Genomic DNA, 25,827 nt, shown 5'->3' on the forward strand with positions numbered 1-25,827 from the left:
CAGACCATCAAACCTCAGAGGGAAGGCAGGGGAGGGTGGGAGGAAGGGGTAGAGATCAACCAAAGGACTTGTATATAAGCATAACCAATGGACACAGACACTAGTGGGGGTGAGGGCACAAGCGGGGGTGGGGGTGAGAGGGGAGGGACACATACGTAATACCATAAACAATAAAGAAAAAAAAAAAGAAAGAATCAGAGCCGCCATCTATGGCATGCCATGTACAAGGCCAAAGAACTTACTGTGCATCATCTCTGAATTATTGCAACTACTCTGATATGAGTGCTTTTGGTCCCATTTTATAGATGAGAAAACTGAGATTCAGAGTGTTGCACTGACTTGGCAAAGGCCATTTGATTTGTTATAACATAACTAGGATGAGAACCCAGCTCTCTGACGTCAAAGCCAAGTGCTTAACCAATGCCTTAGGTTTTCTATGGATAAATATAAGCAAAACTTGTTTAATTATTTGCATATTTACTTCTTCATATGGCCACTTTTTGTGTCAAGTACTAAGTGACAAGGAGTCAGGAAAGCACAACTTGGCTGAGTGCTGGCATGACTGAGCCCTGTGATCTGAGGTAAGTGGCACCTCTCTCTGGTCCCCTTTTCCTTTCTGTGAAAATGAAATAACGTCTAGGGACTTTTTTGAAAAGGTAGGAAAAAGTTTTCTGAACTTTGCCTTGATTCATCACTAGTATACTGTTGGTTTTGGGAAAATTCCTCTTCAGCCTGACTTTCATGGGCCTTAGCCACTTTTTCCTCCCCCCATAAATATAATTATATTTTATGACTGCCCTACTATAAAGATTTATATAATCAGGAAGCTAGATTCATTATTACTTATATAGTATTATTATATTAACTTTTTTCTTCTGATTTTAAAAGAGATCAAGCCATTTCATGGGCCCCAAAAAGTACTGTGGACTTTAGACTCTGGGCCAACTTTGACTAATGGATGTGTCAACTTTGGGTCCATCTTTGGACCTCAGACCCTCATCTACACAACAGCATCAGGAGGGAACACTGAGCACCTGTAGTGGACAAAGGCGCTCAGAGGGATGGGGAAGGTTCCCATGTGGGCAAGCCAAATGATGTCAATTTCATAACTGATGCAGGACCATAGCAAGTTATGTAAAAACACATCCTAGACAGTGTGGGCTGAGCTCTGGAAACAAAAGCTCCTCTCTCGGGTGAGCCTGCCATCACCTCATCATAGCCCACACAGCCAGGGGTGAGCCTTTCAGGGAGAGAGATGAGAAAGGGTGATAAGGAAGGGACATGGCCAGGCAGGCAGATCCTGGCTTCACAGGGCTGGTGGCATGCGGAATGACTCTCCAGTGCAGGGAGGGCAAGGACGGCTGATGGCGTCAAGCGTTCACTGCATACCGGGCACTGTGCTAAATAAACCCTTTGCATTGGATTAGCTCAGGCAACCTTTACCAATAATCCAAGCAGGAAGTATTACTATTATCTCCACTTTACAGAGGAAACTGAAGCGCAGAGAAACTCTAGTAATGGGCCCAAGCCTGAGTAACTCCTGGCAAGTGACAGAGGTGGATTCCAAACCCAGGCAATCAGACTCGAGAATTCGTGTTCTTAACTTCCACATTATGCTGCCCAGCCAGGGAATCAGACCACGTGAGGCAGTGTGATAGATTGTAATTATTAATAAATAAAGCATGATAGAGTAAGTTCTAGCACAGGTACAAACAAACAGAGCTACTTAATTGGGACAGGGAGGCTCAGGGAAGTTTTCCTGAATGAGCAACTCAGTAACCGAGCCTTGCAAGAGAAACAGGAATTTGGGGGGGATGGGGAGGAGAAGACGGACAAAGACCTAGCAGAAGGTGAAGCATGTGCCAAGGCCAAGAGCTGTGATCTCTGCTTTCGATGGAACTGAGGGGACAAAAAGTAATAGAGGGAAATGAAATAATAGCAAGGGCTGTCTGAGGCTAGGCTGCAAAGGGCTGTGAACAGCATGCTAAGTATCTGAAGTCTACTCCATAGTCAATAGGGACTCACTGGTGGTTTTTCAGGAGGAGATTCCATGGTGGAGATCACTGGCAAGGGATTTCATCACCTTCTAATCCAGTGGTTCTCAACCTTTCTAATGTCGCGACCCACAGGTTGAGAACCGCTAGCAGGGTCGCCTAAGACCATCGGAAAACACAAATATTTACATTACAATTCATAACAATATCAAAATTACAGTTATGAAGTAGCAACAAAAATAATTTTATGGTTGGGGGTCACCACAACATGAGGAACTGTATTAAAGGGTTCACGGCATTAGAAAGGTTGAGAACCACTGTAATCTAATCTATAGGGTCACACAGCTGAAAGAACTAGAACTCATGTCTTAAGACTCCCTGTCCAGTGCTCAGTGGCCATCTGCAGTCATTAAGACGTAACAGAAAGTGTGGAATGTAAGCAAAATTTTGAAGAGAGAGGGCTGACAGGCTACTCAGATATTTTCTATTGTTTTGCTATCTGCTAGAAAATTGTGAATTGTGACTCAATTCAAAGGAACTCTTTAAAGGCTCCAGATGAAAAACGGTATATAAATGCTCACTAGGACTTCAGAATTTTAATATTATTCCACAGATGGAGGATGACCTAGCTCGCCCATGTCTCTAGTTGACCTTGATCAAATATCACCTACCTTCTGGGGCTTGGTTTCCCTCTACTTAACTGGGAGAGAGTGGAGAGTGGAACTTTTAAGTTCCTTTCCAGCTTGAACAGTCTATCACATAAACTTTTGAGTTGCAGGGATTGGACCTTCTTTAACTTCATACTCTGAGTGCCCAGCTTGGGATCTGACACAAAGTAGACCCCAATAAACAACTGCTGAATACATGGAATGAGTTGAACTGTTGACTCAAGACTCCTGTGGAAGCTTTAGGGGATTTTAAATGGAAAGTTGGTAATCAGGGACCATTTTTTAAACAACAACAACAAAAAGCATAAGAGCAAGCAGATCAGTAACCCAGACAGACTAGTGTTTCTTCTCTGGCTATAAAAGATGTTGAGGAATTGAGAGACTGGAAGGGGGAAACCAAATGTGAAAAAGCACGGAGGTGGGAGTATATGTTTCAGGAATACCAGATAATTCTACTTAACCAGAAGAATCCATGTAAGTCAATGGTGCTCAACCAGGGCACATTTGGTGATGTTTCTGCAGACACTTTTGATCAACACCATGGAAGAGGGGCTGCTACTGCATTTAGTGGGTGGAGGCCAGGGATGCAGGCAGCTAAACATCCTCTAGTGCACAGGGCAAACGCCCAGGACAAAAATTACCTGCTCCAAAACATCAACAGTGCTGACGTTGAGAAACCCTGATGTAAGAAATCAGGAAAGCTATGGTAGGAAACAATGTATAAGGAGGAAGTTGTATGTGAGGCTAAGGCATTCTGAGCTGATCTGGAGAGTTTTGTGGAGGAATGGTTACAATGTGGACTCTGGGACTGATTCTACCACTTATTTGCTGTGTGACCTTGGGCAAGTTATTGAACTTTCCTGGACCTTGATTCTGTCATCTGGAAAACTGGGGTTATAACAGAACCTATTTCAGGAGGTCACTGTTAGGATTAAAGAATCAATGCATGCAATGTACTCAGAACAGTGCCTGGCACATATTACGTGCCAAATGTGTTGACTATTATCATTGTCATGTGTAGGTAATAGGGAGCTATAGAAGACTCAAGTTCTAGATGGTGGTGAAAGAATTTCTCCAGTTGCTGATAATCCTAGAAAAATAACCTAGAGCTGCATGGTCACCATGTGACTATTACATGCGTCTAATTAATAATCCTTCTTCAATCAGCTTCTGCTTCAAATGACACTACAGGCTGGGTGTGTTTGGGTCTACCTTGCTGTTTGTAAGCAACTCCCTGCCTGGGCTCTGTTTTCCAGATATCCATGAGGCCCAGGCCAGCATCCGACTGCCTCTGGCGGCCAGGATCCTCACGGTTTTAATAAGGGGAGGGAGACAGAGGAAGCCAGACATGAAGACAGATGGAAAGATGGAAAGGCAGGAAGCTTTCCATGAAAGCTGTTGCCAGCGATACACACTGTTCATAAAGACTCCAAGGACGGAGCTGGGGGCACGTTTGAGAGGTCTGTTTGAGCTCCTGGTACTGTTCACTTGAAGCCTTTGTTTGTAAACAGATATTTCTGCTGACACTGGGCTTTGTAAAGGCCGACAGATTGGGGTTGGGGGTGGGAGGGTGTTGCAGAAAAAAGCAGGTTGTGTCCGCAAGTCTTAGACCATGTGTTTGTTGTTGAGAATACAAAGACCTCACTGTATTAAATGAAAATGCTTGTTTTACAAGGCGAGTGGGAATATGATAGGTACATGTCGAAAATGCTTCGGAAACTGAAACAACCCCATGCCATGAGGGCTTCCTGCTACATCATGCATCCAAGGACACACATGGATCATGAAGGCTTAGAATCGCTCTACAAGGGTTTTGGGGGTTGTGGGCAGAGAGTCCCATGAGCCAAGTGACTGTGAGCTCCCTTCTCTGCTCTCTTCATAAAGTCTGCCCTTTCTCTGAGAACCCTGTCTCTATTTCACTTGCTCTATTGGCCTCCCACCACCTGCTGACCCAAGGGTAGAAGTTGCTGTTGAACTAAAATATGAGTGTGGTAAAGGAATTTCCAGTGGTCTAGACTCAGACTCAGAGCATACTGTAAAAACTTGTAATCATATAACTGTGCAGGCAGACCACTTTTGTATTTTCAAAGTAGTGTTCAACTTCTGAAGTGGGATTCCACACTAGCGCTCTAGCAGAAGCAAATGGTTCAGGGGAGGTTTCTCAGGGGATTATTTCAAGGACACACAGCAGCCTAAGAACAAGCATTGAAGTCTTCAAACTCTTGCTCCCAGCCCTAGTAGAGAGCCGGGTAAAGGGAAGATTACATGGATGGACAGGTAGATGGATGACAGCATGGAGTGATGGAAGGGTGGAGAGATGAAAGGAAGGATGGATGGGTGGATAGATGAATGAGAGTAATGGAGAAAGGGGGGAGGAAGGGAAGGCAGAGGGAAGGTGGAAGGGAGGGAGAAAGATAAGGTAGGTGGGAGGATGGTTGGATGGATGGAAATGGGATGGATATTTGGACTCAGAGATTCATGGGTAAAGTTCATAGTGAATAATTATGGTCAGGACCACCTCAAGCCACATTTGAAGTGAATTTCCCTATTTTAAAACTCAGAGAAACTCAGAGACCAGAGTTTGAATAAACAAAGTTGTAGGTTATATTTCTAAGGAATAAACTAACTTGTCCTTAGAGGGAAAAATGTCCCAAATTCTATTTACTCCAACAAGGGTACAGATGAAGGAAAGTGCAATTCCTCAGGCTGATCTGACAATTCAGCATCAACATTCTCATTTTCACGGATCTGCTTGAGTGTTCAGATTTTAGAGCTGGGAGCAGGCGTCAGGAAATGACCTCTTGTGCCCTCTGCTTTTCAGCATTTAAGTCATCATTTGGGGACCACAGACCCCTTTAAGAAACTGATGAAAACTCTGGACCCTCTCCCCAGAAAAATGTGCACAGCCTCAAAATTTTACAGTAAATGTCTTGGGGTTCATAAATCTCTTCAAGTCTTCCTGGACCAAGGAAACCCCTCCTCTCCTCCACTGACCTAAAGTATTAGGGCTAGTCAGGTTATTTCAGTTGGTAATGGCTTTGGCAAGGAAATAGATGGTGATGATATTAAACAAAAGACCACGTCATATCAAAAATAATATCAGCAATCAATTCACACCATGATAATGGTATGATTGAGACTCTACTCTTGTCCTCACATATTATATTTTCCCCTTAGAGGTCAGCGTTATCTTTGGAAAACCTACACCAGATATAATTAGTAACTTCCTTGTTTGACACTTTCTAATAACTTCCTAGGTTATCTAGATTAAAATGCAGATTCCATGACCTGGGATGCCTTCATTTCCAGACACACATCTCCCAGTGGCTTATATACCCACTCCTCAACATCCTGAACTTATCCTATGCCATGGTTTTTATCTCCTTTCTCTCTCCTCTCAATGATTATACTCCCACTTTCCATCTTCATTTACTGTATTTCTCTTCCCACAAGAACTCAGAATCCATGAGGGAGGAACCTGCTCTGTCTGCTCACTGCTACATCTCTAAAGGTGCTGGGCACATCACATACTATCTATTTGTTGGTTAGATGGAGATATGTGCAGGTTTTTGCCTTGGTATTGTCACTGTCATCTCCCCTCCCACCTTTGGATTTCAGACTTTCCACTTGTAAAAAGATAGTATGGGTCCTATCCAACTACAGGATCCAATACTCTGAAATCTTTATGGCCAAATTTAAAATATCTGAGCCCAAATCCCAGGACAAAATGGTTAGCAGAAGAAATAGACAACTGGACTCCAGTCCTTTTCTGTCCCTAATTTGGGAATGGAATTTGGGATAATTTCCTTGCTTCTTCTGGGCATGGGTTTTTCCATCTGTGAACTGAGGAGACTAGACGAGAGGCACCATCAATTTACATCATTTCTTCATCCAGAAACCCACACACACACATTGGTTGAACCCCTGCAATATACCAGGCCCTGGGAGGTGCCCTGAGCACAGCAGACATGATTCTTGCCAGCGTGCTGTGCTCATTTCCTCTGGGAGGTCTGCATGGCTCTGGTGAGGGCTGCAGGGGGAGCACTGGTGCATCCCACACTGTCACACCTGGCTGTGCAGCAGCTCTCCAGGGACGGGATTGGAGAAGCTGAGAGAAAACCATGGAGAGAAGGACTTAGAAGCAACAGAATGATACACTGGCTCAGCAAAGAGAAAGGGAGGTGGAGAGTGATGCGGAGAAGCGGTACGAATACACACAGGTAATGGTCAGCTCAGAGAGACCAGGACTATATCTAACCGGTAATGCCATTCATAACATGTTTGCTGTCACTGCTTGACCCTTTCTAGGGCCCATAATATCTTTTTTCAAAGCATCTTTCCTTCACAGCACACAATTTCGGTCACCCTGCTGTCCCACTTATTTGGAGCATCTCGAATCCATTTAACAAAGTTTACTGAGCACCAACCCACAGGGCTGGCCATGTGCTAATGGTAGGAATAAAGCAAAGACAAAGACAGAAGTGGTCCTTGCTTCTGAGGAGCTTGGACAACAGTGGGGAGAGACAGACAAGCTCAAAGGCAATCACAACAGAGTGATAAATGCAATGAGGGGAGAAACAAGGGGCTGTTAGACTGGATTTGAATGGTGATGATTAACTATCCAATCATTTCCTAGTGTCATACTCCTAAAAGCTACTCGTGGCCAATGTCCTCCGCTGAGACATGAATCAAAAAGTGCTCATTGTTCTCATTTGACCTATGGCTCTACAATTTAAATGATGTGTATGAGGTTTCCATAGGAAAGGGAAGGCATGCACTCTACATACATACCCATGCTACCTAGTTCATGAATAAGTCCCCAAACCCCTCCAGGTGGGAGCAACCTCTTACGCCTCTGAAATCTCAGAACACTTTCTAGGCCCCTTAATAAAAACATGATGTATTCAAAAACACAGAGTATCTGACTCTGTGCTTGCCCGGGACATGATTAATTGCTTAGAGTAGTTACCATGCTTCCGCCACTAGGACTGGGAGCTCCTGAGGGATGGACCTGTACCCTGTCCTTTTTAATCCACATATCGCAGCTCAATGTATAATACACAAAGACTTCACGATAACTATCTAATTAAATGAATGAGCAAATGGATAGATGGGCAAATGGATGGATGGACAAATGGAAGAAAGGAAGGAAGGGAGGGAGGGAGGTAGGGAGGAAGGAAGGAAGGAAGGAAGGGAGGGAGGGAAGGAGGGTGAGAGGGAAGGAGGGAGGAAGGGAGGGAGGGAGGGAGGAAGGGAGGAAGGTTGATTTACCTCGCCTAATTTGTTTTTACCTCTCCTAATATGTTGCCATTCTGAACCTCGCAGAATGCCGAGGGGAGAGGTTTGGCACATAAGAAGTGCATAAGAAAAGCAACTGCATGATGGATTCTAATAAGCTCAGCAATATGAACCCCCAGTGCCACTGTCATCCCACACTGGAAGGAAAAACGAAAGGATCCAGTGGAAAGAGCACTGATTTGAGAGTCAAGAAACCTGAATTCTAGTTTCAATTTTGCTGCCAATTTGTTGCTTAAGTTTACTCAACATAGTTTAACAAGTTAACTTGCCCAGACCTCAGTTTCTCTGTCTGTAAACTGAACAGATTGGATAAAGCAGACTCCATCATTCCAGCTTCAGAATTTAGGGGAGGGATGAACAAAATTCTGTTTTTGCTTGTTTTTAGCAGATCATACCTAATCAGCCTAGCAGAGCTCAGCAATGGTTCTACGGAGGCTTGATCAGCTCCAGGGAGAGTACATGGTACGTCAGCCTTGTTACCAGTCCTTCCTTCACTCAGGACCCTAGTTCAATAGGCACAATCACTACACACATCTCGGATTTGGCCCAGAATGTACCCAGGACCTCCCAGAGGGTGACAACCTGTCTCCATTGGGCATATTCTGGAGAACGCACCCCAAAATTTCTCAAAAGAGAAATCCGGAAACATTTTTGGCAGAGAGCATCTTTGAAATACGTGTATATCTCCCAGTAGACTACTTAAAGATGGGAAATGCTCTCATGGATGTAAATGGTCTATTTACTCAAAAGTCACCTGCAAATTAATTTTGCATATCAGAAATTTCTTAGCCAATCTCTTTTAATATTCATTCAGATTTTTCCTCCATCTTTCCCTCCCTTCCGTCCTCTCCTCCTTGATCCCTTCCCTTTTCAGTCTACAATCTCCGAGTGCATTAGTGACTGGAAACACCATTCATTCATTCATTCATTCATTCATTCATAATTCATCCTCTCATCATGGATCATTTACAGGACAACTACAGCATCCCAAGCGATGCACTAGGCCCTGTGGATAGGGAAAAGTTACAATGTCCTATATTTGAACCCCAGTTCCACTAACCTTTAGCTGTGGGGCCTTTAGTGAGTCCTGTAACTTTCTAAGTCGTATTCAAAGGATTCAAAGTGTAGCACTCAGCACAGTGCCAGTACATAGTAAGTGCTCATTATAAGCTAGCTGCTTTTATTACTGTTATTACTGCTGAGAATGTGTACTCTCCCCCTCAAGGGTATATAAACAGTGGATAGAGGATTCCAGATCCTGAGGTTATCCTAAGGTCTCACAAGATCAAGGGAAGTGGAGGGAAGACCCCCTCTCCCATCAAGAAGAAGGGAAATGGATAAAAACCCAGGCAACAGATATGACTGCCAGGACACTGGAGGCCCAATAAGAAGCTGATAGGGGCAGAGAGAGAAATCTGAGAGGGAAGCTTCAAATTATGTGCTGCAGTGCACACACAGAACCAATGCTTGCAAAGAGGCGAGGGGCTGGGAAGGGTAGACCCAAGGCTAAAATGTGGCTTGGATTAGAAAGGCCGAAATATGAGTTGAGGAGGCATTTAAATACACTGCTCCCTCCTGGCTCTGTTTTGGAAGACCAGATTTCTTTTCTCTTCTGACTTCTTTGCTCAAGGGAAAATGGAATTAACCACTGTGTAATGTTTTTGAGTGTGACGCACGGGGTAGGTCATGTGCTTTGGTTACGTAATGCACCATGCCTGAGGTTCCTGAGCTCTTTCTTCCAGAATCATTAGATATTTAGCTGGTTATCTTTTGCAGTCATGCATTCATTGAGCAAATATATATATATATATATATCCTTTAAAAGCCAGGCACTATGCTAGGCAGTGAAGAAGTGGAGATGACCTCAAATATGCACATAATTAAATGTGACAGAAAGAATTCCAGGTCTTTTGATATATGTGTGTGTAGAGGGTACAATGGAGGCAGATGGATAAGGGAGGTGGGGAACCAATTCTACTTAGAGAAGAATCAGGGAGGGCTTCCCAGAAGAGGGGAACCTTGAGCAGAATCCTGCAGAGGCTTAGGTGTTCTGAAAAAAATGGTGCATGGGGATATAGGAGGCACACCGAATGAAGAAAATGATATGGAATAAAAGCCTAAGTTATCTGGGGTACTGCAAATAATTCCGTGCTATTGAAAGACCTCTAGCTAGAGTCAAATTTGCATTTTAGAAATATCTGACTATCGGATATTGAAGGATAGGTTGAAAGGGTGCAGGGGTTGAAGCTCATAGAAATGGGCACCATATTACTAGGGAAAGAGTCAAAGCTAGAGATGAAGAAGGCCTAAGCTAGAAAGAGGAAAGGCAGCTATAAAACTGTCAAGGAGGCAGGACAGACAGGAACTGATGACTGATCGAATGTGGTGGATGGTATATCCACAGTTGGTGGCACTAGATGGGGACACAAGGAATTTGGAGGAAAAATGATTGAGCTAGAAGTGCATGTTGACATTTCTGGCGGATAGCTGGATCAATTAGTCTGGAGTACAGAGAATCTGGAGATAAATGATGCACATCAGCAGATAGATGATAATTACTTCATGAGACTGGGTGCAAAGTGAGGAGACAAGTAGACATAGCTCTAGCCTCACACTCAGAAAACAGAGGAACTTACCCAGCCTGGTCACTGCTCTGGGCTAGTCACCAACCCTTAGCTCCTCATCTATGAAATGAATGGCTTACATGAGTGTTTCTCAATCTTACACACCTTGAGTCTTTGGACTTACATGAAAACAAGTATGTATTATGTTTTCTGTCTGTATATTTTGCATCTCTTAAAGCAAGGCCTACTTGTTCCTTATTGGCTTGTTAATGTATCTTTATTTTCTCATCAGCTTTTGTAGCTGAAAGATGTCCAATATCATACAAACACTTGCTCCTATTCAGTCCTGCCACATTTCATGTTTAGAGAGCAACATGAATTAGGAATTAAGGGAAAATGGACATGGGACAGATACAGGAATGCCTTCTTGACTACAAAGGTGATAGGTTAAACCACAACTTCCAGAGGGCAAAAGAGGCAGGGTTTTGCATTTAGTCACATGCTTCCCCCGATGCACATACTTAAATTCCAAGCTGCAACCTCCCATCTACTGGACTTTCTGTCTCTTAGAAATGAACTTGAACCTGAGACCTTCTCAAGTTCTCTAAAATTTAAACAGGGTCATGTCTCCTACTCTTCTAGGACCCTGGGTTTGTGGTAAATAATACTGAAAAACAAGTTTTCTTTCTGTTGTTTGAAGAAAAAATTTAATGGCCAAAGTCAGTGCAGTAGGTCAGAGGGGTAGGAAGAAAGAGAGCAAGGAAGGGGTTGGAGGGAATAAGAGGTCCTTCATGGATGACAGTACTGGGGATTCCCAGAAGGAAAATAGGCTAACAGATGGCTAGACACTCCAGAGTCTTACTATTTTAATTCATAAAATGATCTGATTAAAATGATAAGCAAGACTAAAAGGCCAGTGCTCTACTCTGATGTCAAAAACTTCTCTGGAATAGTAAGAAATTGTGAAATTTGAGCACTCTCACCATTAGCCAAGTAAGTGATCACAGGGAAAGTTGCTCAGTGAGAGTTTTGCATATTATGGCAGCTATTATTAGCAATACTATTGGTGAGATGGCTTCCAGCCATTGGGAAGTACCAATATTCCCTAAATAATGTCTTCAGTCAGTCTTGGACTGAAATCCTACCTATTGGTACTTTGCTTCTTGAGTCAGAGTTTTTTGGTTTTTTTTTTTTTTCGATATTAAAGTATATATGTCTCTGGAAGAGTAACACTCTAAGTTGTTCCCAGTCATTGATACCTTAGCAAGAAGGAAGGCCATGTCCTTTTCTGAGAATGAGTGATGTTGGGGGAGAGGAAGCAGCAAGTGTGTGGGCACTTGGCCCCTGAGGGAGACAGGCACAGGCACCACCTAGTGGAGGGAAATGCACCGAGAAAGGGAAGAAACTTGGAACTAATGCCAACTTTGCAATTTTGTTTTTGGACAATCCTGATTAGAATTATCGAATCCTAGGAGATGTCTGTTAGAAGGTTCTCTAGGACAAAGATAAGATCCTCCTTACCCACATGGTTCAGATGATGAAAACTGGCCCAAGACATACAGAGAAGTGCCCAAAGTCACACACCAAGCGAAGCACTGATGGTCTGGAACGGACCTCCCAGCTCCCAGGGCACTGTTCTTCCTTCTCTAGTGCACGTGGCCTTCTCTGGATGGCCATGGGTCTGCTTTTAGGGCTCATCATCAATGCCACTGCTCAGCACAGCCTCCGGCAGCCCCGTTTAAATCTCACTCCTGCAAGCCCCACACAATGCTCCCTAGAATCTCTCCTCTGCTTTATTTTCCTTTACTTATGTCAAGCATTCACCTGACATTGTGTGATATGGTTTACCATTCATTTATGATAAACCTTTCCCCTCCCACCCCACCCCACCTCACCCTACCCTCCATATAAACTCCCAAAGGCAGGGGCATTCTCCTCTGAGGTTCATCGCTCTGTACTCAAGGCCTAAAACTGCACCTGGCATGTAGCAATCACTCAATAAATACTTGTCAAATGCCTGGGAAGGGGTGGTTACACTTTACTCTGTCTCTTGTTTTTATCTCTATTTCTTACCTTCTCTACAATGAGCACACACTGCTTTAGTATTATGAAACAATCAAGTGTTTCTTCTGTTTGTCTTTCCTTTCACCTTTTGTTTCATGCTAAGAGGATCCCAATGAATCTTTCCAGAGTGGCCAGGGAGGGAAAGGCAGTGCCTGGCTCTGCCAAAGGGGAGAAGCATGTCTATCTCTAAGAGTTGTTGAGAGAATTTGAAATAACGTGTGGCAAGGGCTGGACACACATGATACCAACGTGAGTTAACGTTTACTGGGTGCTTACCCATGGTCAAGATTCCATTACTAAGCATTTTCCACATGGAGGCCCAGTTAATCCTCAAAACAAGCCTATGAAGTGGGGGCCGGTACTGTCCGCATTTTGCGCATGGGAAAAGTGAAGCTTGAAGAGATTAAGTAACTTGCCCAAGGTCATGCACTAGCAGGTGGGAGAGTCAGGAAATCAAACCCAGGCTGTCTGACTCGAGTCCTATGATCAACCAGCACAAAATACTTCCTCAGTGAACACAGGCTCCTTTCCCGTTTCCTGGTGGTGTCAGCTCTTGCTGAGATTAGTCAACTGAAGGTCATTCCCCCAGGGCTCTAGGTGGCCCTAGGAAACTCCTAAGACTGCTGGAGATGGAGAGAAATAATGAGCCAGCCATGAAAAATAGAGGTTTGTTGGAACATGAGTGTGTGTGCCATCACAATATGTTCTGTAGGGACACAATGACTAGCAGATCCTAGGAGATTCTTATGCACGGAACCAAGGATGCTACACTTTTCACAATGTGTGGGCAATTCCATACTGCAATGACTCTCCTCCCTCAAAAGCCTTTTAGTGCCCAGCAAGGCTCCACTTGGTCCTTCTACATGTCCTTCCTAAGGCTCCCCTCCCTGCCTTTCTTCCCTTCCCCTCGGGCTTTCCCAGGATGGTCCATCGCTTAAAATTCTGCAGCCCAGACTGGGTTCTTTCAGTTATTCTCTGTGTGACCTTGGAAGAGTCCTCCATCCTCTCAAAGTGCCACCTCTGTATTTGAAAAAAACAGCAGCTCACTGAACACACAGGGACCTAAAACTTCAACTCCTCCTGTGACTCTGAAACTCTTTTCATTTTTAAAACTTTTAATGATGGAACTCTCCAATCACACACAGAGAGACGGGCAAAACTGTGTTGAAGCCCGACATCTCTGCGACCTGGTTTCAACGATGTCATCAGGTTACCAATCTTCTTTCATCTATACCCTCCCTCATCCCAATACCCTATTAATATTTTTTCTGGAAATTTTTAAACAAACCATACAAATATAGCATCATTTTATCCATAAATACTTTAACAGGCATTTCTAACAGATTAGGATCTTTAAAAATATGTAATATTATCATTATTACCCCTAACAAAAGTCACAATCATTCCTAATGTCAGTCCATATCCACTCAAATTCTGCAACTAAGCAACCTCCACATTCCTTTAAATGGAATCTTGTAAATTCCCACAATTTAAGCAGAATAAGGTGGGAAGGTGGGCGAGACAGACCTTCACAGGGGGTCCATAAAATTGTGGGCACAATTTGAAAATCTCTATTCTATCCCTACTCCTCATTGTGCATCCTGAGAACATTGAGGCCCAGAGAGGGGCAGTTAGGTTGTCAAGATCACGCAGTAAATAAATGGCAGGATTTGGCAGACCTGTTAAGTCCCAACATCAAAGGACTCCAGTGAAGTCACAGGTAACAAAAGATTTGCTAACACTGTTTATCATTTGCAGTGTGGATAATGAAATAAAGACACCTCTGCAGGAATGACCTTGAGTGCACAAATCCCTCACCTCTCCCACCTTCTGGCTCCTCCTGCTATTATTGACATGCATGTGGATTGGGTTCTGACCTTGGCCAACAGCTTCTGCCACCATGCCTCACCTGGTTCCTGTGGCAACTTGTGAAATAGGGATGCTGAGTGTAACCACACCTGAATCCCTCTCCCCTGAGGCCCCGGTGGCTGACTCAAGAGGCCCCAAGTCACGCAGTTCAGAGGAGGCCAGGGAAGGACATGAATTCAGAGCTCCTGACTCCCAGTTTTAGATCTTCAAAGGAGCCGAGGGGCCAAAGTCCATAGGTCAGCTCTCAGCATTTCCGGTAAGTTCTTCGAGGTATGAGGTGAAGCCCGCAGAGCATCAAGAAGAAAGATAAAGGAATGCTGAGGCAAAGAAAATGAAATCCCAGGGAAGGGTGTGTGGCAGGTGAGGGGAGAAAAGGCATTTGCTGCACTTCTGAGCCCTTGGCCACAGGCAGACAAGGCATGGGCTGCCTATAGAGGGAGTCCTCCTACCTGGGGCACCTGGGGATCTCTCTCATCTGAGACCTGCAGCTAGTGCTGCTTTCACAGTGATCACAGGTGTGTGGAGGGTGGTGGTAGTGAAATAGGAACATACCCCTTCCTGCAGGACTAGCCCAGGCAAAGTGGGAATGCCTCAACACTAAGCTTCTCTTTTTAAAAAAAAATATATATATTTTATTGATTTTTACAGAGAGGAAGAGAGAGGGATAGAGAGTTAGAAACATCGATGAGAGAGAAACATCGATCAGCTGCTTCCTGCACACCCCCTACTGGGGATGTGCCCGCAACCAAGGTACATGCCCTTGACCAGAATCGAACCTGGGACCCTTGAGTCCGCAGGCCGACGCTCTATCCACTGAGCCAAACCGGTTTCGGCTAAGCTTCCCTTTTTAATATCCCCTGGTCCTGTTCTGAGGGGGCCCCCTCCCAAGCACTTGGGGAGATTCATTTAAAATCAGATGCATAAAACTCAATGTGTTAGACAATACAAACATGTTCACACTTTAAAGGCAAAGCCAGAAGGGGAGGATGGCTTCACACACAGCAATCGCTCTGGAAACAGGTAATGTCACGGCCAGGGCACCTAGGGGTTTGGGTTCAGCAAAGGAACTAAGAACAGAAGAAGGGTCTTTCCTGATGTTTGGCAATTCAGAATCGGGACAGCTGATTTCTCTGAAGGTTCAGCCACTAACCAGTTCCATAAGCAGAAAACAATACTTCCCCTTTGGGCCTCAGTTTCCACATCTGCAGAGCAGGGAGGCAACACACTGAATCAGTGATTCTCCCCACTGAGGGTCCTTCCACACCACCTGAGAAGACTTTGAAAACCACCAGTGCCCAGCCCAAGCCCTGACATCAGAAACCCTGGGAGGCAGCCTGGGCATTGGGATGTTGTAAAAGCTGGTGATGCCAAGTGCTGCCGGGGACAGAAACTATTGGACCAAATGATCTCCCTGGCCCACTAAAGAGGAGGTGGCTTATGAACATAGTTTAACTCTTAGCTCCTGTATGACCTTGGTCTTCAGTTTCCCTGCTGCGCAATGAGCTGTCTGACCCAGTCTGTGCCTGGGCTGACCATGCACAGCCCACACTCCTGAGCCCCACACTTCCCGCCTCAAGCATGCCTTCCTCTGTACAGAGGGGCCAGGGCAATGCAGCCTCCATCCCCCATCTGTACATGCAATGGCTGTACATTGGGGGAATGTGGAAGTTGGGGAAGGAGCAAGCAGCATGTGACAGTAGATCTGTGACCTGGACTCCGCTGTGAGCACGGTCTGGCTCCTGTGCGTGGGGGTGCAGGCTTTCCCTGGAGGCTATCTGCTTTTCCTGCTTACAGGTCCAGTGCTTCTGGACCTCCTCTGGCTCTCACCACCAAGGGGTCATCCAAGTAGGTCACAGAAGAGGAAGTCAAAGTGCAAAGAAGAGATGTGAGGGGGTCTAACTCTTCCTCAAAATACACTGTCTACTCTAGACAGACTCCCCAGCAACTCAGGAGGAGGAGCCCTACCGGGGCGCAAACAGCCCCGCTTTCTGAAGACCAAGCTAGCAAACTGGAAAGAGAATGTGGTTATTGACTAGATGTAGCTACTGTTGACTGAGTCCCTAATGTGAGCTGGAACTGTGCCAGGTACTTTCTGCATAGTTATTTTATTGCAATATCCCAATCTTATTATGCCCATTTCACAGATGAGCAAACCAAGAGATAGAGAGATGAAGTGACTTGATTCAACTCACACAGCATCTAATTGTCAACAGAACGTCTAAGCCCAGTCTGTCTGATAATTTGGCTTGAAAAGAAAAACAGATCTGCTAGGTCAAACCTTGGTTCCAGGTGAGATGTATGCTTATTCTTTATCCTCTTTAACCTGTAGGTAATGATCAGCATGCAGAGAGGCAGAGAGGCAGAGAGGAAGAACACACAGCAGTCATTTCTTCTCGCTCCAGAAAAGACTGCCGAAGAGGAAACAGGCACTCTGTACTCAAGTTCACATCTATGCTCTGTCCACCTGATGGCCGGTGGGACTCTGTTTCCTCCTTGGTAAAAGGGAGCCGAGAATGCCCACCTCCCAGGGTGGTTGTGAGAGTGAAATGTGCAAGCACAAAACAAGCACCTAGCACAGTGTCTGGCACTTGAAGGCATCCAGGAACCGCTGGTTTCCCTCCTGCCTTTAAGTGTCCTTAGTCCACAAAGACCGAGACCTTTGGAAAATCATGTTGAATAACAAGAACGAAGTTTATTGAGCACTTACTATACACCAGATCCTGTTTTGAGGACTTTTCACATATGAGCTCATTTAATGGATAGATACTCATACTATCCTTATTCTGTAGATGAGGAAGCTGAAGCCCAGAGGAGTCAACTAGTTTGCCCAAGGTCACACAACCAGTTAGGGGCAGAGGTGGATTCCCACTTAGGTAACCTGACTACTAAAATGGGCTTCTAACCATTGCAATATTCTAGACACCCCATGACTACAAATGCCAGGGAGAATAGTATTAATGTACGGACTCCTAGAGCCTAGCTTTCTCAAGTTAGGAAAATGCAGGAATTCTTTTTCTGGGGGGGAGGGGTGGATAATAGGAAGTGGGAACTGTAAAAGGGAGGGACAAAAAAGACTTCTGATTAGTCAGCAAACTCAGTCTAACATTTAGAACGAAAGAAGAAAGCATGGGGAGGGGAGAGGGCAAGGGGATGGCATTCCTGGATGGGGTTCAGGTAAATACCTTTCTCCTCTGAGCAGGGATTCTGGATCACTATGGGGGTGGGGGTGGGAGGAGGGCAGCACTTGTGGGGTCCACATTTCACTCATCTAACAGGTCAGGAGAAACTTTAACAAGATTAACTGCTGCTCAGGGCCTCTGCTCCATGAAGCAAATTGAACTCATTGTTTTTGTTTTCTTTCTCTTTCAAAATGGAGGGCACTGGGGGGGGGGGGCACTTGGGGACAAGGGGCAGGGGTCTGAATCCTGCCTGGTATGGTACAAAAACAAAGGGATACATCAGAAAACCCCCACCCCAAGACTTGAAAGATAGCCCCAATCGCCACGCATGAAGACTTAAGGCTGTGCCTGGGTGGTGGGTCTGTGAGGGGTGAGAGGTGATGGTGTTTATTAGACATGTTCTCTCCATGGTGTAGGGGATGAGGTCTGGAAGTCAGGATGCCTGGGATTAAATCACAGTTCCTGCCACTGAAGACCTGTCATCCAGGACACAACCTTCCTCTGTTCCTGTCTCTGCCTCCCTATTCAGCCAGAGAGAGAACTAGCACCAGTAGCCTCCCAGCACCCTGATCCCAGTAGCCTTAAAGAATTCGCCAAGCCTGAAGTCCACCCCTTGTTGGGGGTCATCCGGAGAATCCTGCACACGGCACTTTCTCTAACTTTAGCTTTGTTTTTGCCTGCACAAACCTTTCCTTTTATATTTATTAATATATATCTGTTTTCATATATATATTTTCTTTTCTTTTTTTTTTTTTCTCCTTCCTTTTTGGGAAAATAAAGGGCATGTTTTCTGAGCTTCAGAAGCAAACCGCTCCTTCCCTCCTTCCCTCTGCCTCTCCAAGCGCCTGTCTGAACTGGTGTCAGTGAAGTTTGAACCGGGGCAGAAATAGCATCCCAGGCAGATCTGGGAGCTCGGCCCGCCTACCAGGAGCAGCAAGGCCTGCCTCTGCCAGACGACAGACCCGGTTAACTGCACCGTAAAATTAGACCTTTGCGAAACCCAGTCGAATCCTGCAGCAAAGAGTGATGTAAGGCAGCCTGGCCTGACAGCGAGGCAGCAACCTCTGCCTGAAATAGCAGCGTGGTCCTGCTGAGAGATGCCTGCTCTCTCCAGATAGGTGACCAGGGATTCCTAGGAAAGTGGCGACGCCCAGCCTCAGAGAGCCAGCGGAGGTCAGGCAGCAAACTCGGGCCCTAGTTCTCAGGCAGCAGGAGGATATGGCTAGGCACCTGCATCCCCGCTGCCCCACCTGGGCCCTGCCTCTCCCAGCCCAAACTTACACGAAGGGAGAAGCTGAAAAAGTGCTTCTGCAAACAACCTCTGTTTGTTTGCTTTTTAATTCAAGGAGAAGCAGGTTCTTTTTCGTCCGACAGTCTCTCCCGTGTGGAGGATACGCAGAATGAGTCTTTTCTGGCTCAGGGCCAGGTGTTTACACACCGCCAAATCTGGCTCCAACTCAACTAGGGGAGGGGAAAAAAATCCACCAGTATCCTCTGGAGAAAAGCTCCTGGTTTTCTGGTGCTGCGCTACAGCAGTGCTTTTTTTTTTTTTTTTTCCCTTTTTGAGAGGAATGTTATTTCCACACATAAAATGGACCAGGCATTTTATACAAGCAATAATAACCTAGCGTCCCCCATCCAATTAAAGTATTTTACTGCACAAATCTTTGTGTGGGAGAGTGACGGAGTGCACAGGAGAACACGTGTGGAGAGAGGCTCCTTGTCTGAATTACAATTGCAAGCACGCTCCTGTGCAATCCCAGGTGTTACATATATGTTTAAATGCATTTACTGCCTTTTCAGTGATGACACCTATATAACCCTGGGCTCTCCCCTCTGGAAGGGAAGCCTTCCAAATCACTGGTTGTGACAGGTAAACACGGGGGAAAACCAGATCCTCTCATCTTTTAAAAATCCTCTCCAAGCAGCAGGCTCTATGTTTCTCCGATGTTCCCAGAGAGAAGTAAACATACCGCAGTCCTGAATTATCATCATCATCATTATTATGAATAACGTCTCTCCTCTACCCTATATTATACCCCGCTCTGGGTGACGAGGGCTTGGGGGCTGAAAGTGAATGAGCTCACTTTCCCTCTCCTTCCTGGGGAAAAAGGAGGAAAAAATAGCATGCGATGACGTCAGATATATGGGGGGGGGGGAGAAATCACTTTCTAGCTCTTGGTTTGGTAGCAGGAGAGTGGGAGCTTTAGGGGCACATTCTTGGCACAGTAGTTGAGTTGGGGTCCCCTGAAATGGGCTTCATGTAAACAGGACAAAGTCAGAGCTACCTGGGAGGGAGTCCACCCCGAGGCAGAAAGGAGCAGAGCTGCGGAAGAGCTTAGAGCTTTCCCTTCTAAGAAAGTGTGTGTGTCAGGGGGTGGGATCGCAAAACGCTTCCTCACGTTCCTGGCTGCAGCTGAGGGGGAACCCCTTCTCTGGCTTTAAGACGTCCCAGGACTTGGCAAGGCTGTTTGTGCAGAAAGGGAATCTCCCAGCCAGAAGAGGCAAAACTTTCCTTCTCTCCTCCAGCGCCACCCCACCTCGGTCCCCCGGTTTTATTAAAGGCATTGCCACAGATCCATTTTGCCAGGGTATGGATTTTGGAGCACTTCTAAGGTTTGCAACCCTCCAAGAGTGTCCGGTTTCACTCTGGGCTTTGCTATGGAACCGGGAAGGGGACAGAGAGGGAGGGTGAGGAGGGAGAACTCCAAGTCCCAAATGAGAAAAGCACCCCGTTCAGCAGCCAAGTCCGGGAAGACTGGCAGGGTGTGCGTGAGGAAGGTCTTGCCCCAGCCCCGAGGGGCAGGCAACAGGCTTTAAAAGTGTGTGTGTGTGTGTGTGTGTGTGTGTGTGTGTGGTGTTTGGCTGGGAGGAAACGGGTCAATCCCAGAGGCAGAGATCAAGCAGAGAGCAACTTTGGGGCACTTCAAGGACTTCTAAATCCAGGAGATTACAACAACCTCGTCCTTGCAGGCTTTCAGGATAACCGGGTCAAGTGAAGGGGGGTTACCTCGATTAAAAAGTCCAAGAAAGCAATGGTCCCCTAGCCTCTTTTCACATGCATCCCAATTGGGTCACCCTCCCCTCCATCCCAAACAGACAGCACTTTGGACCATCACGAAAAAGGCTCCTGTTCTTCAGGCTCCCAGGGAGAAGCTCTTCCTGATCGACCTCAGGTCTCCGGACCTCCAGGACCGCTCCCTGACACCCACCCCGGGGTTTAAGTGGCAACACCTTTTGAGAGCACCCATTCCTCAGATGGGGCAAAGTGAGCCTGGCAGCTCGTACAGGGTGCCTCCGCGCCTCCGGATGGGCGGCTCCCGCACAGACACACCCGTCCACCCCGGACCAGCCCGCCGCCCGCGTCCGAACAACCGCGCGCCCCTGGGGCTGCGGGGCCGGTGCAGCGCCCGCTGGGCGCCCTCGCCTACCTGTGATCACTGCTGGAGATCTCTGGCCCCCCTCCGCTCGCAGCCACACTTGCAGCGTGAACGCGTCCCGGGGCAGCTCGAGGTCGGCCCGCAGGCGCAGCTGCTCGCCTCGCCCGCTGAAATAGAGCGCCCGGCTCGGCGGGCTCGGCTCCTCGGCGGCGCCCCTCGCCTCCCGCTGCTGCCGCCGCCGGGGGACGCGCACGGCTTCCCAGGCACCGCCCGGCGGCGGAGGCGGCGGCGAGGCGCGGCGGCCACGGGCCGCCCGGGTGGCGCAGGTGGCCGGGCCGGCAGCGGGGCGCGGGGGGCGGCTGGCCCGCGGGTCTCTCCGGGCCCGGCGGGAGCGCTCGGCCAGCCCGCAGCCCAGCGCGGCGCTCAGCAGCCCCAGGCGCAGCACCCAACTCCAGAGCCGCATGTCCGACGGTCCCCCCCGCCCCCCCTTCGCCCCTGCACCGCCGCCCGGAGCTGCCAGCTTTGGGAGACTCGGCGCCTCGACTTTCTTCGCTTCTTCACCCTTCTTGGGCGAGCCCCCCCTTTCACTTGCTTTTTTCTTTTCTTTCTCGCTTTCCTCCTCAAGGTGTGTGCTCCACTACCCCCACCTTTGAAAAATACAGCCCAACTCCTCCTGGTTGGCAATTAATTTCTCTCCCTGCTCCTTTATCTGCCTTATCCCCCCTCTTAACAGCTGGTTGCCTTCCTCCTTGTTTTATTTCATTTTATTTTATATGATTTCTTGCTCTACCAAAAAAAAAAAAAAGCTCCTCTAAGACACTGCTCCGCTGAATTCCCTCCCCCCAAAAGATGCTCTAATTTATTTATTTTTTGCGTCCTTTATAACACAAGCCACAGCCCCCTTCTCCCCCCACCGGTCCCCCCTCCCCTCCCTCCTTCTTCACAAAATGAAAGGAAAGGGGGGGAAATCCCTCAGAAGATGAGTAAACAAGCGTATGCTAATCTGCTCCCGAGCGCTCCACCTTCCCAATTGAATGAGTCCCTGTTAAAACTGCGGGGATCATGACTAATCAATCAGTTTGGAGAGGCCAAGCTACCCAGCCTGCGTCCACTTTGCCGTTTGCCTCTTTCCTTCTCCACCCCCCCCCCCCCCCTCTCTCCCTCTCTCTTTTTAAGAAGACAATCTTAAAGTAACAATTTAATGAAATTCTGTACACACCCCCTTATGGTCCTCCCAGCTCTCCTCATTCCTGCTCAAAACACACACATTCCTGTTTTTGTTTTGGTTTGCTTGCGTTTGTTCCCTCCTTCATCCCCCCCACCTCCTCATTATTATTTTTCCCCCTCCTGGAGGGAGAGAAAAAAAAAATAAAACACCTCTCTCTTCTCTCAGGATCTCCTTTGCACTTTGCTGGTAAACCTCATCCTTCGCTATAGCACATAAAGAGTCTTGAAACTTGATTCTCAGATTTTTTTTTTTTAATGCTGTCTCTTCCTTTCACTCTCCTCTCTTACCCTCACTCTCTCCTCCTCCTTCTCCTTCTCTCTCTCTCTCTCTTTCTCTCTCTCTCTCTCTCTCTCACTCTCTCCTCCTCCTTCTCCTTCTCTTTCTCTCTCTCTCTCTCTCTCTCTCTCTCTCTCTCTCTCTCTCTCTCTCTCTCTCTCTCTCTCTCTTCTTTCTCTTCCTCTTCCCCCTTTCCCTTCTCTCTTGCCTTTCCTATCCTTCCCTCCCTTTCTCCTTCTCAGAATTACCTTCAAGTTATGCAACGATGAAAGTCCCCCCTCTTCCCTGAGCCCCTGTGTTGCTGGCTTCAGCGGGTCCAAAAGCTGCCCTCCGAAGAAGAAACCCCGAGGAATGGCATTTCCCAAGGCATTTTCCTTTCAGAAGCTGTGGACTCAGCACAGCCAGGTCTCTCACTTTTCCTGAATAGTCTCAAAAAATATTCTGTTGGTTGTTAGACATTGTTTTAGTTTAATATTGAAAAATGAGAGTGAAATATTAATTTGCCTATTTTTTAAAAAATCAACCTGAGAAATTCAGGTTCTCTAACATTGTTCAAGTCCCAGGTAAGGATCTGACCAATGTGCTGCTTTGTAGGTCTGTTTTGAACTGGCACATAGATGTAATGTATTTTTGTTCTTCTTGTTCCCCCTCTTTATAGAACTCAAAAGCTCCCCCTTATGGCAAAACGGTTCTTTTCTTTCCTTTTTTTTTTTTTCTTTCATCCAAGTGTTTAATAAGTCAAAATGAGTTAGCAGTGGTGGATTACACATTATTACCAGTCTGTTCAAATAATGTAGTGATAAAAATATGCTGTGTGAGGTTTGCATGTGGATAGCATGCTGGAAGCCTGGGGGTGAAATGTACTCCACCAATGTGCCACTTTGCTCCCCATGTGCTCTGGTCCTCAGGGCTGCTCCAGATGCTATCTGAGAGCTGGGCTCATTCCTACTCTTCAGGGAGAGGGAACACCAGTGGAGAATAAGTGGTTGTGAAACTCTGCAGAGTTGTAGAATGAGCAAATGAGTCAGACGTCCCCTCTATAAAAGCCAGAAAGCAGCATGCAGGGATTATGACACCATTCTGAAAACAGGAGAGCCCAGATTCAGATCTTGGTTTGGAAGGAACATGCCATATAGTCCTGGGCCAAGAATGTTTGAACTCAGTTTCTCCAGTTATAAAATGAAAATGGCATCCTATTCTACATGTGTTTCCAGAGACTGGGTGGAAAGAAGTGCCATGGATAAGGAATTTGCCTAAGCAAATCTTTCAATTTCTGCAACACCAAGTCATCTAGAAAAGCCACGAGGTGGCCATTCAATTAAAAAAAAAAAAAAAAAAACAAACAAAAAAAGAAAACAAAGGAAAACACACACACCTATATTAAAGGATATAAATTATATCTCACAAAATCCCTCTCTTTCCCCAATAGAAGTTGGAAGATGCCTACTAATTCACTTCATTTGCGGCAACTAGTCATTTGGAAACACTATTTCTTCCAGGGGCTGCTAAGTCATTGTATACAATGGTTTTGAATATTTCTAGACGTTTGGAGCTTTGTCAACTCTTCCAGGAAGTTAGAACATGAGGGCTATAGTTCTCAGTCCCCACTCACTCCAACACATGTCAGTGCTATGCCCTGAGTTGCTTCACTAGCCCTGCACTTTCTCACCTTTAAAATGGGAATAGGCATTTCACAATATTATTTTGAGGACAAAATATGCTCTTTAACCATACAAATGCTATATAAACACCATTTAATCTACTGCTGTTGTCAAGGACTAGGAGCTCCTTAGGTTCTTAAAGACAAACAACCTTCTGGGAGCCCAGGCTTTCATTGCTGTCCTGTGGCAGCACAAAGAGGAAGGGACAGAGAGATCCAAGTCTCAGAGGTCCTGGAGCCGCTAGACTCAGCCCCTAGATGTATTGGGAGCAATTGGCAAAGCCTTGGACTGGTCTTTCATGGAACATCCATTTATTATTCTATCCCACCTGTCTTGAAAGCCACTCTTACTTTTATGCATGTATGTATCTATGTATGTATGTATTCTGTATGTGTGTGTTTGGTTTTGACTGAGTGGATGGACAGACTGGGTAAATTGTAACCTTTAGTTCATGATCCACTGTAATCATTGGCCTATGCATGGCATTCTTATTTATTTATATGTAATAAGTGATATGTCACATGCTGCTATCCCTCTTTTGCTCCCTTCCTTGATCTTTCATTATCTGTAGTCAAGGAGCAATCATCTGAGAGTGAGGAGACTTGGGTTCTCATTCTGAGCTGTGTGAGATCTTGGACCTCAGTTTGCTCTTATGTGAAATGAAAGAACAGGAGTTGAAGATTCCTAAGGTTGCTTCAAAATATGAAGTGCAATGGAGCCTTTGATTATTGCAGTGTGACAGTAATTCCCATTTAATCATCCCATACTTGGTCAATTCCCTCTCACCCTCCCCCCACCCTAAGGAGTCCCTTCTTCCTGGGGATTTTTGTCCTAAAAACTACTTTTTTAGAATAAAAATAGTTCTGTCCCTCCACTCTTATTACTTGGCAATAAGTAAAAACAAAGTGTTTTGCCAGAGAAGGGGTCAGGGTCTAGTGGAAGTTAGGAGAGTAACAACACCTAGGTGGAGTCTTAAAGTTTGGGAAGGGTTTGAGGAAGTGAGGGAGGGTCAAAGTACACATTTCAATCACCCTGCCCTGGGTTCCTATGACCTCCAGCAAGTCTGAGACTCTCTGAGTCTCAGTGGCCTTATTATGGATGTATCCTGAGGACAGTGTGCTGTGACACATAGTAGGTGCTCAATAAATGAGTGACCTCTCTTTTTTTTCAGGATCTAAATGCTATGGATGCTGCACTTTCACCAGCTTCAATTTAGAGCCAGAGCCCCACCTACTTCTTACTCCAAGGCAGAAGGATTAGTCTCATCTCAGAATTCCTAGGCAGGCATTCATTGTCTGGCTGGTAGGATCCAGAACAAGATTAGATCCGATCTTGCATTGTTCTCGGTTTCCTGTTTAAGTCTCTCCTCCAAGATTGGAAACCTTCAGGGCAAGGATCTTCAAGGGCCACTTCTGCCACCACATCCCTCCTCCACTAGCCTGAAGGGCTCCCTCGTCTGGGCTGTCCTAGAACTTCCTCTGAATTTCTCTGGGCACATCCCCAAAACCAACTATTACATTTAATTACACATGTGCTTGTCTCCCCTTTCTGTGCAGACAACGATTCTGTTGCATTCATATTTGTGTATAGATAAATGCTTAGCCCAGCACTTTGCACATATCTCCTGCTTTAGTACCATTAAATTT

At 46.1% G+C, this 25,827-nt stretch overlaps 1 protein-coding gene across 1 annotated transcript in view; it reads right to left on the reverse strand.

Annotated features, from left to right (window-relative positions):
- The window catches only part of PAPPA (pappalysin 1), a 218,523-nt gene extending 197,044 nt beyond the window's left edge, over positions 1–21,479 (reverse strand). The window contains exon 1 of the mRNA XM_028161419.2: positions 21,068–21,479. Within this exon, the coding sequence (XP_028017220.2) occupies positions 21,068–21,479 (412 nt within the window). The remainder of the gene's footprint in view (positions 1–21,067) is intronic.
- Between the last annotated feature and the right edge of the window lie 4,348 nt (positions 21,480–25,827).

Source organism: Eptesicus fuscus, chromosome 15 (genome assembly GCF_027574615.1).
Source record: "Eptesicus fuscus isolate TK198812 chromosome 15, DD_ASM_mEF_20220401, whole genome shotgun sequence".
Lineage (NCBI taxonomy): Eukaryota > Metazoa > Chordata > Mammalia > Chiroptera > Vespertilionidae > Eptesicus > Eptesicus fuscus.